General features: G+C 33.8%; 3 protein-coding genes across 5 annotated transcripts; 2 read left to right on the top strand and 1 right to left on the bottom strand.

The window, feature by feature from the left end:
* Window positions 1–244: 244 nt before the first annotated feature.
* On the top strand, window positions 245–9,230 carry LOC144856345 (PX domain-containing protein kinase-like protein). Of its 3 annotated transcripts, none has more exons than XM_078714328.1 (14): window positions 245–396; window positions 784–834; window positions 960–1,194; window positions 2,825–2,976; window positions 3,264–3,443; window positions 3,633–3,734; window positions 3,881–4,042; window positions 4,242–4,359; window positions 4,610–4,688; window positions 4,814–4,943; window positions 5,280–5,448; window positions 5,755–5,817; window positions 6,563–6,605; window positions 7,951–8,087. In XM_078714328.1, exons 1-13 carry the CDS (start codon window positions 295–297, stop codon window positions 6,592–6,594), a joined length of 1,575 nt encoding a protein of 524 aa, XP_078570454.1. In that variant the 5' UTR covers window positions 245–294; the 3' UTR covers window positions 6,595–6,605; window positions 7,951–8,087. The 3 variants fall into 3 exon arrangements, with proteins under 3 accessions (XP_078570454.1, XP_078570455.1, XP_078570453.1); XM_078714329.1 differs by having other exon boundaries at window positions 6,563–6,624; window positions 7,951–8,037; XM_078714327.1 differs by lacking the exon at window positions 6,563–6,605 and having other exon boundaries at window positions 7,951–9,230.
* Window positions 9,231–9,372: 142 nt separating this feature from the next.
* Window positions 9,373–11,596, bottom strand: LOC144855985 (pyruvate dehydrogenase E1 component subunit beta, mitochondrial-like). The gene is made up of 8 exons (XM_078713958.1): window positions 11,433–11,596; window positions 11,250–11,315; window positions 10,816–11,022; window positions 10,621–10,728; window positions 10,322–10,499; window positions 10,042–10,244; window positions 9,809–9,950; window positions 9,373–9,686 (listed from the first exon to the last, which is right to left on the bottom strand). Exons 1-8 carry the CDS (start codon window positions 11,466–11,468, stop codon window positions 9,529–9,531), a joined length of 1,098 nt encoding a protein of 365 aa, XP_078570084.1. The 5' UTR covers window positions 11,469–11,596; the 3' UTR covers window positions 9,373–9,528.
* Window positions 11,597–11,682: 86 nt separating this feature from the next.
* Window positions 11,683–14,757, top strand: LOC144855986 (solute carrier family 25 member 3-like). Its single transcript, XM_078713959.1, has 7 exons — window positions 11,683–11,978; window positions 12,357–12,475; window positions 12,798–12,977; window positions 13,191–13,372; window positions 13,627–13,799; window positions 14,000–14,110; window positions 14,221–14,757. Exons 1-7 carry the CDS (start codon window positions 11,831–11,833, stop codon window positions 14,385–14,387), a joined length of 1,080 nt encoding a protein of 359 aa, XP_078570085.1. The 5' UTR covers window positions 11,683–11,830; the 3' UTR covers window positions 14,388–14,757.
* The last annotated feature ends 2,740 nt before the right edge of the window (window positions 14,758–17,497 follow it).

Genomic DNA, 17,497 nt, shown 5'->3' with positions numbered 1-17,497 from the left:
TATATATATATATTATTTGCTTTAAATACTGTATTTATAATAATAGTACACACTACCCCATATAATCATTTAACACTAAAATTGTTTTTATATAATTATTTATGCTTTTTATATGCAGTGATGATGGAAGAGCCAATTTGTTACGTAACAGATGGAAGAGCCAATTATATGTTACGTAATCATCACGTGAGATATTGTGTCACCGACCGATATTTTGGAGATTGATATTTTGCTGCCAAACTTCGCGAGAGGCGCTAAAGCATGGTAAAAGTTATGTTATTTAAATACTGAAAAATGGCAGTTTTTGAGAAAAAGAAGTCAACAAAAGTAACACTTGATGATACTATTTCGTTGACATGTTTAATTGAAACGGCACAAAATGTTCAAACACACACAGTAAGTATGTTTATTCCTTATAAAGTCGTAGGCCTAGTCAGAGAGTGTCTTTTTATGACACGGGTCATACCAATCTAGTCCCTGCCGGCCGGCAGTGCGCAGATTAGTATGACTGTGACACGGGCCTGGCCTAATCTTGCATTTTCTGTAAGTGATCTAACTTTACCTAGGCTAGGCTAAACTTATATTTACTATGACTGTTTATGTTTTAAGTGTTTAAAACATACTATTACATGAATTTAGAACATAGGCTTATAATAATTATTATTTGGGAAATTCCAAGTTTTTTTGCAGCAATTATTAATTATTAAGATTTCTTTGCCCGGACCTGAGGCCTAAGTAATAGAACCTAACATAAACATTTTTTTAAAATTATTATTTATTTAGGATTATGTCATCAGAGTTCATAGAGGACCCTCTCTTGAAAATAGCTGGCAGGTATGTTTTACATTTATTTGTTAATTATATAATATTAATAGTAAAGAAAAAAATAGTAAAAAGTGGAAATTAGGAATATAAAGATGACAAAACTTACTAAATTGATATTTTAATTTCTTTTGCAGATAAACAGAAGATACAGTGATTTTGTATTCCTGAATGACAACCTGAAGGTGACTGGCATAGAATTCCCACTGCCGCCCAAGAAAGTGTTCGGGAACATGGATCGTGAGTTCATCGCTGAGAGACAAGTCGGATTACAGACTTACTTGAACGTACTCCTCCAACATCACATGGTATCAACTAGCTATTTCTTCCGCAAGTTTCTGGACCCTTCGAATCACCCGCCAAATTTACATGGTATGATATTTTTGTTAATGTTCATATTATTTTTCATTTAAAACGCTAAATTAAACAATATAAACATCTTGACAAAACTGTCTTAAAACCAGAGGAAAGTGTTTTCACTCAATATTAAACATCATTTTTAAAATATATTCATACTTCTGCTAGAAACAAATTTAATATTAAACTGTTATGTAAATTTAAATTATTATTTTTCTTGTTCTATCTTTTTGTTGAGAGACAGTACATGTAAAATACTGCTGTTGCTTTCTATACATTACATAGAAAGCGACACTACAAAACATTGTGTGTTTATTTGTTGTGTTTTATGTAGTGTACCATTACAGTACATGTTCTGTGCTCTTATTCAAACTGAATGCGAATCCATACTATGTACATTATATGCTTGAGTACATCATTTATTATTTAAATTTATAGCGTTATTATAGAAACCTTTGAATCAGATTCTATGAATCGCATGTAAAACATATAATAAAGAAAAGCCCTAGTGAGGTTTTATAGGGATTAATACAAGGGATTGATAAAATCCATAAGGTAATGGTATACATTGGGCCAATACAGCCTGTATATGCCTCTTTCCTATAATTATATTGTCATCTAAAGTCATTTACAGGTGCATATCAAGTGCAGGACACAGTGAAGTGACAAGCAGGGCATTCTAGAAGTCCTTAAGACCTTTGAATTTCATTACAATATATATTTAATAGCAGCAAATAGAATCCAATACAATTGCGACTAAATTGCATCAACAATGCAAGAAATCTAACAAATAATGCATCTATTAATAATGCATTTAAAGTCCCCAGGCAGGCAGTGACATTTACACATTTTAACTCAATTCCTCAATATGGTGCGTTTATTTATTTGTTGAATGCAGAAACACTAACACTGTCCACATTATTTTTAATTTGGACAGAGAAAAACTAACACCACACATTATCAATCAATCAAAATCAATAAGACGTAAAGCGGTATAATGTTTAAAATGTTTCTTCAATATGTATTAAAGTTAATTATATTTAGTCATTATAGTACTTTATGTTTCAATTTTATTTTAAGTTTATTACTTTAGTATTTTATTTATTTGTTATATACATGTTTACAGAAATGTTTTCATGTAGCCTGTTGGTTTTCTTAATGTATATTGATCCAACAACTGACTTCCTAAGTCAAAGGTCATGACCTCAATTTGCCTCCAATATGGTTTTTCCATCGAGTCACTTCCCCTTGTAGCTTGCATGGTTATATTGCCTTATATGGAAGTTGTATTGCCTTATATAAGCATCAACTATGTACGTACCTCAATAAAAATTGGAAACTTGGCAATTAGTAAAATAATATATTAATTGACACTCTGAAAAATAGCTGAATAATATACTATTAATATTATATCATACAGTACACGCATGTTAAATCACTTTTCTTTGATCGAATGAACCTTTGTTAAAGAATACATAATAATATTTCTTGGCAAAATTATAGTAAAATATTAATTGACATTCTGAACAATTAATTAACTGAATAATAGGACAATACTATTATATCATATATTAATCACTTTACTGTGATCCTGTCAACCTTTTATGAAAAAGACATTAATATTTCTTGTGGTTTTTTTTAACAGAGGTTGCTCTACAGCATGTTTCCATGTTTTTCCGATCGGAACCTCACTGGGAAGTGGTGGAACCACTGAAGGATATTGGATGGCGTCTCAGAAAGAGCTACTTTATGGTGCGCCCAAAAGATCAACCAAAAGTGAAACAAGTTCTTGCTTGGGTAAGTTACTTACATAATCTTTAGCTAATCCATTCATTACCTAATCCAGTCTTTACCTAATCCGATCTTTACCTAATCCAATCTTTACCTAATCCAATCTTTATCTAATCCAATCTTTATCTAATCCAATCTTTACCTAATCCAATCTTTTCCTAATCCAATCTTTTCCTAATCCAATTTTTACCTAATCCAATCTATACTATAGTACTGTACAATACAATCTTTAAATAATACATTCTGTATCAAACAGTACCTCTTCCTTTTAAAAATGTTGTTGCAATTTTCAGAGTGATTTTGGACCAGATAAAACACTAGTGGACAAAGACTTAGTAGGGCTGATGAAGCTGCTTCCAACGTTACAACATCCATTCATTTATCCTGTGACATACGCATCAGCTAACGAATCAGGAGGACTCGCTATTCGAACATTCCATGCTACAGGCACGCTACGTGATTTCATCTGCAAGGTAATTCAGTCTTTGCTTTTTAATTTTTTTTAGCTGATTATTGTAGTATTACCATAGAGATACTATTAAACTACTAGAGTCAACTAGGTGACATCAAAATGATGCAAACTAGACAGAGATGCAGCCATATTCGATGCCCTCTCTCCCCTAATATCTTTGTATTATTTTGTTCTGCTATTTTGTTTGCAGGCTAAACCAAAGTTTCATTTTCTGAGAAAATACTGCAAACCAAAGTCTTTCACAGCTTTCAATCTGATGAACATAAAAACATATGGCCGACAAATCCTTGAGGTAAGGTTAATTTTATAAAAAAGGAAAACTAAAAGAAGATTAAATATAGAAGTATTTTACACGAGATCACCAATTCAAAATCTCATTCAGAAAACATTTTGTACATGTTATTATTAATCAATGATTTCTCTTTCTCATGTACGTAGGCGTTAAAGTTCTTAAAGGAGAAAGGGTTTCCTTACGGCCACCTGCACGCATCGAACGTAATGTTAGAAGGAAACACCTGTCGTCTGCTAGATATTGAAAATAGTCTGCTAGGGTTACCATCCTATTATAGGATGTATTTTACACAGTTTAAGAAGATTAATGTAAGTATATGAACATATTTTCTAAAGCTCTGTCTACATTATCAAACTAGTTTGACAAAAAAATGTTGTTACATAAAATTAGATAGTGTAGACAGAGCTTAAGGTATGGAGGAGAAGGGGAATTCTATATTCTATCAAAATAAAATCATTGATTCCCGTCATTCCAGCAATAGTGATTTTTGTTTTTTAATTTTCGCAGACAATGGAAGCAGTCGATGTGTATTGTTTTGGACATTTACTTTATGAGATGGTTCAGGGTGAGCAACTGAATGCAGCAACCAAAGATGACTTCCCACAGACAATTTCTGCTCCAATTAGTAAGTATATTACTCACTATTGTCAACAGTGGCGTAATAGTTATGAGCTATCACTGGCTAAACCCAGTGGCCCAGAGCATGAGCAGCCCAATGCAACTACCCAACGTTGAGGGTGCATTAGGAGTGTTAAACCAGGGGCCTTTTCCACCCACGTTATGCCACTGTTTGCAGATTGTACAATGACATTGTATGCTTTCCCAATACTCTACTGGTAAAAATGTAACGCATTGATTTATTGTTTTTGTTTTAGAATCTGTTTTGGAATCAATTTTAAATACAGAATCCTGTAAAACCAAGTTACCTAGCATAGATGAACTGATAGCTGATCCGTAAGTTGTTAGTTCATTTGAATTGTTGAATAAACTGGGTTGTTTCAAACATATGTTTTTGTCTTCATATTAAAAGCAGTTAGCGCGCTTATGAAATTATAATTTATTTGTCGTTTTATTTCCAGGTTGTTTAGCGACGTACCAATGCCCGGAGGAGACCGTCCACAATTTAGAATTCCAAGTAAACTTAAAGAGTCTGTCAAGTTGTTTCAAGAAAATGGCATTGAGAAACGATTAAAAGAAGAACAGAAACAGGTATGGGATATTTGTCATTTGCAATTGTGCTCTGTTCCAAAATTTGTGTATGGGTCTATGGCACTAAAGCGTGGTTCCCACTAGACAGCAACGCGACGTATCGATGCAAAGTGCTGTATTGCGTGGGAACCGATGACGCAACGGTGCTGCAAACATCGCAGGTTTGATTTCACGCAGGCGGGGTCAAACACAATTATCGGAAGAGCATTTTCTTATGGTGCGTGGGTTGCGTTGCTAGTGGGAACCACGCTCAAAGTACATTCAAGATGGCTAGGTACAATCAATAAGTATATTATGATATTTTGTTTAAATTACACACTTTCTCTATATCTTTAGATTTCATCGCATAGAAGAATTTCAAAAGCACACGCCCATCACAACTCAGCAGAGGAGAAGAAGAGGAGAAAGAAAGTGTCGATGAAAAAAAGGATGTCTGAACAAGCACTAGTGGTAGATAAGACATCTGAGGCACCAAGTAATGGTACACTAAGCCCCACCCATAATGGTATGTAAGCCCCACCCATAATAATATTTAGTCCCCCCACCCATATTAGTAGGTATGCCATAGCGTTACTCGCCTACAGACCTTGCTATTCTAGGCCGATGGTGTATGAGGCAATACATTAGTAAGGTATTCATATGCTGGCCCGGGTGGTAGGCCAACAACCTTATAATTGGGCTAGTTATGAATGTATCGTGGTAGGTGAATGTTATAAGTGAGAACACAGCTTAACTTTTATTGTGTAAATACAACTTAACTTTCATTGTGTGAACACAACTTAACTTAAATTATGTGAATATTTTTGTTTAGGTTCCGGTTCAACAACTCCGTCTAGTGCGCCAACATCGCCAGCCAGCTCCATCACTTCTCCAGGTAAAACTAATCTAATGGATAGGTCATTGTTTGTGCCTTTCTCTTACATACTGTATTACTCACAGTAGGTGAACCTATTGATGCCACTTGTCTGCTAATAGTATTGCCATTGCAAAGACCAGAACTAGATTGTGTGTTGAGCAGTTGCGCTACATTGTGTGGTGTGCAGTTGCGCCGTATTGTGTGCTGTGTAATTTTTGTTCTGTGCAGTTGCGCCACATCGTGTGGTTTGCAGTTGTGCCGCATTGTGTGCTGTGTCGTTGCGCTACATTGTGTCGTGTGGAGTTGCGCTGCATTGTGTTCTGTGCAGTTGCGCCACATCGTGTGGTTTGCAGTTGCGCCGCATTGTGTGCTGTGTTGCGCTACATTTTGTGCTGTGCAGTTGCGCTGCATTGTGTGTTGTGTAGGTGCGGAGCAGTCTCACCACATTTCAGCTGAGTATCAATGTGCTAGGTTTCCTGTTCTGTTGCGCTGACTAGCTCTAATACATCACTTAAAATCTTGTACAACTTGTACCTTTATTTTTCTCACATTCTAAGTTATTTAAAATATATATAGTTGCATTTCTTATGGCATGAGCATGTTTGTTAAATGACCTATGACCTTAGATAGATAATACTGACATTAATATCACGAGTGTATACATAGTTTGAACGTTGATGTATATAATATTTTAAATATGATGTATATACATTTCTTAGTAACATTGTGTTAACATGTTTTTTTGTTACACATTAACTTTCAGAGAATCTTGATAATACAAATGCGGCCGATTGAAAGGCGACTTGGTTAGTGTTATTGCATTAGGTCCATTGTAATGCACTTTTATGTGCATTTTGCACGTGTATTTGTACGTGCATTTTGCACGTGTATTTGTGCGTGCATTTTGCACATGTATTTGTACGTGCATTTTGCACATGTATTTGTACAGTCTGTAAAACATCGAAGAACAAAATAAGATCTTGCTTTCCAAGTATTGTTGCCTTTAAATTTCACCCATTTGGGTATCACCTGACAATCTGACCTGACTTGGCAATCAGGTTGACCTAGTCTGACCTGACTTCTGACCTGTCAATCTAGTGGAAAGCTCCGATCACAATTTGTTCTTCTTTCTAAATATTGGTTGACAATCAAGCTGGTTTCTTTTATTTCTGCAACATTTCCTTTTGTCCTTTGAGTATCTTCCATACTAATGTGCAAAAGGTGTTCTTGTACTAATAACTTTGCTATTTTAGTTGCTCTTCTTACTGCATGTTTCTAGCAAACTTTAATGATTTTAAAGTCATTGATCAATAGATACATCAATATAATATATAGTATTTAATATCGCAATTCATTAAACATTAATGTGTTTCATTTTTAATCTGGTTTAATTTACTTTTTGGATTTTTAATTTAATTACCAGTTCCAATTTTATATTTCTTATTAAAATACTGATTTTTTTTTTGCAGTAATATTAGTAATAAGTATTATTCTGTGGCATGAAAACTCCAATATTTTTCTTCTTCGCTATCAAATGTTTTCTAAGCAAACAAAATTTTGTTAGATTTCATTTTGAGACTTTGAGATCATTTCCTTCCTTCACTTCCTAATTTTCTGGTTATTTCTTTTAATATTGCATGATTAAATAATAGTTTTGTATGAAACGCATTTTATTGAGTTTTGAATTTGCAATTACTAGAATGAATTATGATAATGTAGTTTGTAAATTTGCATGCTAATGGGGAATTTAATATTGTCATTGTAGTATTTATTTTTAGAAACAAAATCTAGAAGTTGTAGATAAATGGTGACCTTTTGTGTTTTTGGAAATGAAAAAAAAAATTAAAAAAAGATAAATAGTTTGACAGATACTGATAATTAAGTAATATCAAATTTTTGTTTTTTTGTTATTTTGTTGTTATAATATTCTTTAATTTTGTATATGTTTTAAATATCATACCTCTAGTAGTGCTGTACTAACGCTGCACATACTGTACAGGTGTTTTACTTTAAATCTAAATCATTTTCTCTCTCCTACACTGCTTATATAATACATATTTCTCTTTATTTTTAGAATATTAATGTATTTGAGATGTTACAAGCAAACTCCCAACATTTCCATTTGAATAAACATTATTATTGTATCTCTAGGATCTACAGTACCCTCACCACCAATGGCACCGCCTCCGCCAGTGGCACCGCCTCCCCCAACTTCTTCAGCTTCGCCTCAAACAAACGGATCAACTCCAAAGAGAGGTGCCCTGTTAAGTTCAATTCAAACGTTCAACGCTGGAAAGTTGAAAAAGACAGACACACGTATGAAAAACGCAGTTGGCTAAATCATGTATGCCAAACAAGAATACAGAAATGAATTATATTTTTTGTGTGCTTTAATAATTATTGCATTGTCATCATTTGTAAGTAAGTGTTGATTTGAAAGTGTTACTTAATCATCTTATGAATATAGCAACCTAGCTAGGATAAATTATACTCGGTATATAACGCAATATAACTAATATTATTGCAGCTAATGTATTTGGCAGTCCGTTTCTCTCGTGCCTGTCAAATTTATATATACATATATTTTATAACTTGTAAATATACTACATGGATGTAGTAGCTTTTGTCGTTACCGCCAATTCTGGCTACAATTATTTCAGGATCCATTTTATATATTAAGAAATATTTTAGGATGTTGATAAGAGTTTCCGATTATTATAGCATCTGGTTTTTTTTGGTCATTCTTATCATATTTGAGGTAGGTAGGTGAATGCAGAAACTTTTGAAATGATATAACAGTTTTCTCACCATCGTAATTCGGCCTACATCAAATGGCTATTTTGAAGTCGTGGATTTGATGTGCCGATTACTATAAAATGTTGTACTTTCCAATCTGTCCATTTCATGTGTTCTAGTCTACTTATTCATTTTGGTGCTACAATCCCAAAATTATATTATGTATATCATCATCATATATATCATGTACTTACTACCAACACATACCTTATATCTTGTTTCTAATTCATAATTTTTTTGTATTCTAATTTCATTTTTAAATATGTATGGACAAAAGCTGTTTTTCAGATTAATATTTTCATTTGTTTGTTTTTTTTGCTTTATATATAGCAGGCAAAGATCATATTGTTTTATACATTAATAATACACAAATTAATACTGCAAATTAACTAATACTGTATTTGTACTTTTTTGTTTGTAATTGTATTAAATCATTTTTTCTTTATTTGTATCCATACATATTCTCATAATAACCATCTGTCTTTGATAATGAAGTATTAAGTATTTTATTTTTTTGTCTAATGTACTGAAAATATGTTACTTTTTTGTTATACAGTACTTGATTGGCTTAATGATTGTATTATTATTTTGTATAGCATTGTATATAAGAATATATGATTCTATCTGTAACTATTAAATCAAAATCAGATTTGTACATAATTTTAACTTTGTTTGAATGTTATAGATCAGGTTTTAATTGTTGTGTGGGGTGGGGGAAATAATAAAAACATTTTGTTTCTTTTATACATTTTCTCGACAAAAAAATTAAACACAATCGCCTCACTTATGATAATCTTTATTCTGGATACATGTCAAATAATTATTTGTTTTGGAGAGAATGCTATATAAAATACACACTAATTGCAAGAGTTTTAACACTCCACACGTTATTCTATTTATACAGTTTTTAATTTATGATAAATAACTCTATTTTTAGCTGTTAACTTGAAGATTTAAAGTATGCTTAACAGAATTGACTACGTTGAAAACTTGTGGTAATGCTGCGTTCTCTAACGATTGGGCGTAAGGCATCGGAACGTCTGCGCCACTCACTCGAACAATCGGTGCATCAAGATGATCAAAAGCATCGCCTGATAAAAGAGAAATAGGATTGTCATTGCGAACTCGTATCATACGTGTTTGTTACACACATTTATTGCCAGGCATTCAAATTTAAAAGTTGATTCCTTTCGGCAATTACTGCACTACTTACTTTCCATAATTCTAGCAATAACTTCAGCACCGACGCCAAAGAATGGCCAGCCACCTTCCACCGTTATCAGATGGTTTGTTTTCATAACAGATTCTCTGATTGTTTCGAAATCAAGTGGACGAATTGAACGGAGATTTATAACCTACAAAGAAAAAACAGATTGAAGACTTTTTTCAGTTGTTCGAAGACTTGTTTTGGATGTTTTTGTTTTGATGTCATTAATTATACTTTACCTCGCATGATATTCCTTCACTTTCTAAGACTTTGGCTGCCTCCATACATTTGCTAACCCCTATACTATGAGCTACCAACGTGATATGACTTCCTTCTTTCTCGATCTTGGCTTGACCAATAGGAAGTACAAAGTCTTTGGACAGTGCTTCATCGGACATCTCAAATTGCTGACCATACATTATTTCGTTTTCCAGTACCACAACTAAAAAAAATACAAATAACGTGTTTATTCTGCAACAACATTGATTCAATTTGATGGATTGATTATTGATTGATCACCTGGGTTATCATCTCTTATTGCTGCCTTGAGTAACCCTTTTGCATCTTCAGATGACCAGGGGCTTACAACCTTCAGGCCGGGTACATGACCATACCAAGCTGCAAAACACTGTGAATGCTGGGCAGCCACTCCTGCTGCTGCACCATTTGGACCTCGAAATACTATGGGTACATTCACCTACAACAGCAATAAATATCTACAGGTTAATCACCAAATTTCATCATTTTTCTGCTGTTTTGTAATTGGCCATTTGGATTCGTGATGCAATGAAGTTAAAGAATTGTGGCGCGACACTTACCGCTCCAGCGGACATGTAGTATGTTTTGGCTGCGGAGTTAATCACCTGATCAATGGCTTGCATAGCAAAGTTAAACGTCATGAATTCACAAATTGGTTTCAGACCAGCCTAATGAAAAAAGAAAGTCGTCTTTTAAATTGTATGTTAATTAACATATAAACCAGATGAGATTTAACATCAATAACTATTTTGTACCATTGCCGCTCCAACGGCTATCCCCGCAAATCCCATTTCAGTGATAGGGGTGTCCATTACTCTTGTGTCCCCATACTTTTGATAAAGTCCTCTGGAAACTTTGTAAGCACCATCGTACATTGCAACTTCTTCTCCTAACAAAAACACACTTTTGTCGCGCTCTAGCTCCTCGTCCATTGCTGTATTTAATGCATCACGCACAGTCATCTAAAGAGAAAAAAAAATGAATAAAACCATTATGATAATTATGGTCGATTCGTTATTATTTAATTATTCTAGTCTAGGCCTAGGCATCTTATTTAGGGTAGGGTCTAGCCTTTTTTGGTACTTGTCTTTGGTAGGCCTGTCAAATCCAGCAGATTTCGAAAGTACTAAGGCTCCAAGGGGCCAAGGCTCTCCTTATTCAGGACCCCCCTCTCATTTACTACTCTTACCTGCTCAGCAGATACCACTGATGTTGTGCTAAGACTTCTTCCCTTTGGAGCTCCACAAATTAGGGCCTGTTTCAAATATAACCGAAAAAGTAATATAAAGAAAACATAATTATTTGGAGTAGTAATATGCAAAAAAAAAATTATATGGTATGTATAAATAAAAAGGACTTCATTCAAACATACCTTTCTCAGGAAACCAATAGCCCTAGAACTCGCCATGATTTATGGTATTTGTTCCGGGAAGCCTGGGACAAGAATGATTTTTTCCCTAGAAGAAAAATGGTTAAGCGCGCATGTAAAGCCTAGCCTACCAAAAGTTTCTCGCGTTTAAGAATAATAATTTTAGAACGAGGCTGCAGGCTAGGTATGACCTCTTGAGTTTCGCAATACGGTCATCGAATCTAACCAATAGGAATGCAAGGAATTCCGTGACGTTCGATTTTAGAAGACCGGTAGCACGCTCACCGTCGGTGTTCTTGACTCTCAAAAAGTTCTTTATTTTATATTTTTCCGAATATAAACTGACCGATAATTTTGCCAGCACGTTATCTGAGTTATTAGCTAAATATATCAAATTCAAAATGCTTTCTTCTATATACAGTTCACTGAAAAGTGATTCTTTCAGGAATCCGTTTTCCCCAACCGCGAAGCCTAGCTCGCCGGTTGATCTTCTTGCGGGAGGAAGTGATGTTCCAGCCACAAGAAATATAGCTGCCGCTTCGACTGGAAGTAAGTTAGCCTAGCCTAGGCCTAGATAGCTACACTAGGGTATGATATATTTTTTTGTATAAACAATACCATAATTTTTAGTTTAAAGAGAACGGAGGAGGTTGATGTCACTCTAATCTTTAGTCCCTTTTTTAATAACCAAACTCACTTATTTTAGCAGACAGAACATGCAGAGTACAAAATATAGGCCTAGTGACATGAATGACTCACTAATTTTGTAAATCCTTGGGCATACAAATATGATTTCCTGCTGCAGCTGGCCCAGGACAGTCCTAGCTAGCTAGACCTGATAAAAAAGTAATAACTTTAAGCATGTTATTTTTACCTCCATGGTGGATTATTATTTATTGAAATGTATATTTTGTTTGTATTATATAGATAGTTGTGAATTTGGTTCCTCTAAATATTATGCACTTTGTGGATTTGGTGGTATTCTTAGTTGTGGGCTTACACATACAGCAGTTGTACCTCTGGATTTGGTGAAATGTAGAATTCAGGTGAAGTATCTCCAGACAGATGACAAGATTATTTTTTATGCTTTTTTCTGTAATTACTAGACCATTAAAAAAGATTAGTTGCTGCAACACATTTTTAGATGTTCCAGTTTTCGATATCTCAGTTTTCTTGATTCAAATTTCATTTATTCCCCTGTTGTATAATGAAAAAGGACATCATACATGTGCTTTAGTAACTAATAGGCAAATTGATATCTTTTTACTGTTTTACACAGGCCCGTTTACCCATAAACAAAGTTTTTTTGAAAACCATTTCTGATTCGGCCCGTGACATTTTCTTCTATGTTTTCCTTTTATTTTTCAGGTTGATCCAGACAAATACAAAAATGTGTTTCATGGATTCCGTACGACCTTGTCAGAGGAAGGTGTTCGAGCCCTTGGTAAAGGGTGGGCTCCAACCCTCATAGGCTATTCCATGCAGGGACTTTGCAAATTTGGCTTCTATGAAGTTTTTAAGATTACATACAGTAACCTTATTGGTGAGGTAATTATATTTGTATTGTTTGTATCATAATCACTGTTACCCCCAGTTAGTCTCCAGTTAGTTTTAACTCCAGCTACTAGTACTATAACTGGACAAGCTTGGTTTGAATGTTGTTTTGTTTACTGCAACTGTGTAATTTTTTTGTAACCTGTGTCATACCAAATAGTTAAATAATACAGTCATCGCTTTAATTTTATTATATTTTTTCATTAGGAAAATTCGTACTTGTACAGAACATCGTTATATCTAGCTGCAAGTGCAAGTGCCGAGTTCTTTGCTGACATAGCACTGGCCCCGATGGAAGCAGTGAAGGTTAAGATTCAAACATCGCCAGGCTGGGCTAACACTTTAAGAGAAGGCGTCCCTAAATTGATGAAATCTGAAGGCATTAGAGGGTAAGCCTAAACACTAGTATTATCCCTTTAACGATTTCAATTCAAAGCAACTAAACCAAGCATAAATTTCATCAAATCAAATATACTTTATTCATCATCGAAAAAGAATAAAGAAATAAGAAAAATAGGTTGATAAAACGATGAAAGGAGACACATAAAAACTCTAAATGTTCCTCTATTCAGTGTAAGCAATGAGATACACACCATTATAGATATTTATTAAATAATTGTTATTTTGTATTTGAATATTTTAGATTCTACAAAGGACTTCCTCCTCTATGGCTGCGACAGATCCCATACACTATGATGAAATTTGCTTGTTTTGAGCGCACTGTAGAGGCTCTGTACAAATTTGTGGTTCCCAAACCGCGATCAGAATGCACTAAAGGAGAACAGCTTGTTGTCACATTTGTCGCTGGTTATATTGGTAAGATTCAATTTATTTTCAGCAAAATTTGAAGCAGAATTGGTTATAGTAACCAGCATATGCTTTCTTTAAAGTTGTTACATTTTTTATTTCAACAAACTAAACAATAGGGACTTGTAATGTTGGCAATGCCATGGTTAGAATCATTGTAGAATATTAAAATTGTTAATTTGTAATACTCTTCATTCCCTTTTGTATAGCTGGTGTATTTTGTGCCATTGTTTCTCATCCCGCTGACTCTGTTGTCTCTAAGTTGAACAAGGAGGTCGGTAGCACTCCACTGCAAGCTGCTAAAGATCTTGGAATGGCTGGTAAGCGATAAACTTTTTTACCACCGCTAGTACAATGTTCAAGAGGGACCCATGTCGATATTATGACTTGATTGTGTGTTATATGTGTTGAAACCGTTGTTTTTTTTTAGGTTTATGGAAAGGTCTAGGACCACGTATCATCATGATTGGTACGCTAACTGCCCTTCAGTGGTTTATTTATGATTCGGTCAAAGTATACTTCAGGTTGCCACGCCCTCCTCCACCAGAGATGCCAGAAAGCTTGAAGAAAAAATTGGCTGCCAAGGAATCGCAGTAAATTAACAATTGATGCATAGTTGAAACAACCTGCTGTAGTACTAAGTATATTATAATATTCTTCAATTAACTATTTAACCAAAATATATAAAGAATTTGACAAACACTGCTAAAGTAAATTAAATATTTTTCTTATAGATGGACAGTAATGATTTATTAAACTTATTTGTCACTAATATTGAAAGTAATCCAGTCCTCTTTGAATTTGCAATTTAGGTAGCATTCAGTCTTTGATGTGTTCATTTTAATAAGTCACCGTTACCAATTGTATATTTTAATCTGCAGTGAGTTGATGTAAACAAATTTTGGTTAAATTATTGTAACTGTGTACATCTCTACTTCATGGAATAAACAATTTATCAGATGTTGAACCTTATTTGAACTAATTTTTTATTTTTCATAATATTGAATACCTTGTTTGATGAAATTTGCCCTTCATAATACTGAACCAATACCTTGTTTGACGAATTTTGCCTTCCATAATATTGGATCAATAGCTTGTTCGGCGAATTTTGCCTTCCATAACATCTAATCAATACCTTGTTTGACGAATTTTGCCTTCCATAATACTGAATCAATACCTTGTTTGACGAATTTTGCCTTTCATAATATTGAACCAATACCTTGTTTGGGAAATTTTGCCTTCCATAATATTTATTCAATACCTTATTTGACGAAATTTGCCTTCCATAGTACTGAATCAATACCTTATTATTGACGACATTTGCCTTCCATAATATTGAATCAATACCTTGTTTGGCGAATTTTGCCTTCCATAATAATTAATCAATACCTTGCTTGACGAAATTTGCCTTCCATAATAATCCTAATCAATTATTTTTTTTGACGAATGTTGCCTTCCATAGTACTGAACTAATACCTTGTTTTGACGAAATTTGCCTTCCATAATACTGAATCAATACCCTATCATTGACAAAATTTGCCTTCCATAATACTGAATCAATACCCTATCATTGACGAAATTTGCCTTCCATAATACTGAATCAATACCCTATTATTGACGAAATGTGCCTTCCATAATACTCAATCAATACCCTATTATTGACGAAATTTGCCTTCCATAATACTCAATCAATACCCTATCATTGACGAAATTTGCCTTCCATAATACTGAATCAATACCCTATCATTGACGACATTTGCCTTCCATAATACTGAAAAAATACCCTATCATTGACGACATTTGCCTTCCATAATACTGAATCAATACCTTATTATTGACGAAATTTGCCTTCCATAATACTGAATCAATACCTTATTATTGACGAAATTTGCCTTCCATAATACTGAATCAATACCTTATTAATGACGAAATTTTCCTTCCATAATATTGAATCAATACCTTATTATTGACGAAATTTGCCTTCCATAATACTGAATCAATACCTTATTAATGACGAAATTTGCCTTCCATAATATTGAATCAATACCTTATTGTTGAAATTTGCCTTCCATAATACTGAATCAATACCTTATTATTGACGAAAGTTGCCTTCCATAATATTGAATCAATACCTTATTAATGACGAAATTTGCCTTCCATAATACTGAATCAATACCTTATTATTGACGAAATTTGCCTTCCATAATATTGAATCAATACCCTATCATTGACGAAATTTGCCTTCCATAATACTGAATCAATACCCTATCATTGACGAAATTTGCCTTCCATAATACTGAATCAATACCCTATCATTGACGAAATTTGCCTTCCATAATATTGAATCAATACCTCGTTTGGCGAATTTTGCCTTCCATAATAATTAATCAATACCTTGCTTGACGAAATTTGCCTTCCATAATAATCCTAATCAATTATTTTTTTTGACGAATGTTGCCTTCCATAGTACTGAACTAATACCTTGTTTTGACGAAATTTGCCTTCCATAATACTGAATCAATACCCTATCATTGACGAAATTTGCCTTCCATAATACTGAATCAATACCCTATTATTGACGAAATGTGCCTTCCATAATACTCAATCAATACCCTATTATTGACGAAATTTGCCTTCCATAATACTCAATCAATACCCTATCATTGACGAAATTTGCCTTCCATAATACTGAATCAATACCTATCATTGACGACATTTGCCTTCCATAATACTGAAAAAATACCCTATCATTGACGACATTTGCCTTCCATAATACTGAAAAAATACCCTATCATTGACGACATTTGCCTTCCATAATACTGAATCAATACCTTATTATTGACGAAGTTTGCCTGCCATAATATTGAATCAATACCCTATCATTGACGAAATTCGCCTTCCATAATACTGAATCAATACCCTATTATTGACGAAATTTGCCTTCCATAATACTGAATCAATACCCTATTATTGACGAAATTTGCCTTCCATAATACTGAATCAATACCCTATCATTGACGAAGTTTGCCTGCCATAATATTGAATCAATACCCTATCATTGACGAAATTCGCCTTCCATAATACTGAATCAATACCCTATTATTGACGAAATTTGCCTTCCATAATACTGAATCAATACCCTATTATTGACGAAATTTGCCTTCCATAATACTGAATCAATACCGTATCATTGACGAAGTTTGCCTACCATAATACTGAATCAATACCCTATCATTGACGAAGTTTGCCTACCATAATACTGAATCAATACCCTATTATCATTGACGAAATTTGCCTTCCATAATACTCAATCAATACCCTATCATTGACGAAATTTGCCTTCCATAATACTCAATCAATACCCTATTATTGACGAAGTTTGCCTTCCATAATACTGAATCAATACCCTATTATTGACGAAATTTGCCTTCCATAATACTCAATCAATACTTTATTTGACGAAACTTGCCTTCCATAATACTCAATCAATACCCTATTATTGACGAAATTTGCCTTCCATAATACTCAATCAATACTTTATTTGACGAAATTTGCCTTCCATAATACTGAATCACTACTTTATTTGACGAAATTTGCCTTCCATAATATTGAATCAATACCTTGTTTGACGAATTTTGCCTTCCATATTATTAAATCAATACCTTGTTTGACGAATTTTGCCTTCCATATCAGTAATACCGGCTTAC

Source organism: Antedon bifida, chromosome 11 (genome assembly GCF_963402885.1).
Source record: "Antedon bifida chromosome 11, ecAntBifi1.1, whole genome shotgun sequence".
NCBI classification, from domain to species: Eukaryota; Metazoa; Echinodermata; class Crinoidea; order Comatulida; family Antedonidae; genus Antedon; species Antedon bifida.
Note: the sequence above shows the minus strand (reverse complement) of the source record. Positions and strands in the feature narration are given on the sequence as shown.

Coding starts and splice junctions, on each gene's coding strand:
- LOC144856345 (XM_078714327.1), top strand. CDS start 295: ATGGCAGTTTTTGAGAAAAAGAAGTCAACAAAAGTAACACTTGATGAT. Junction 835..959: donor CTCTTGAAAATAGCTGGCAG/GTATGTTTTACA, acceptor TTTCTTTTGCAG/ATAAACAGAAGATACAGTGA. Junction 4,043..4,241: donor CACAGTTTAAGAAGATTAAT/GTAAGTATATGA, acceptor TAATTTTCGCAG/ACAATGGAAGCAGTCGATGT.
- LOC144855985 (XM_078713958.1), bottom strand. CDS start 11,468: ATGGCGAGTTCTAGGGCTATTGGTTTCCTGAGAAAG. Junction 11,023..11,249: donor CAGTGGTATCTGCTGAGCAG/GTAAGAGTAGTA, acceptor TTTTCTCTTTAG/ATGACTGTGCGTGATGCATT. Junction 10,500..10,620: donor ACTACATGTCCGCTGGAGCG/GTAAGTGTCGCG, acceptor TTGCTGTTGTAG/GTGAATGTACCCATAGTATT.
- LOC144855986 (XM_078713959.1), top strand. CDS start 11,831: ATGCTTTCTTCTATATACAGTTCACTGAAAAGTGATTCTTTCAGGAAT. Junction 11,979..12,356: donor AGCTGCCGCTTCGACTGGAA/GTAAGTTAGCCT, acceptor TGTATTATATAG/ATAGTTGTGAATTTGGTTCC. Junction 13,373..13,626: donor AAATCTGAAGGCATTAGAGG/GTAAGCCTAAAC, acceptor TGAATATTTTAG/ATTCTACAAAGGACTTCCTC.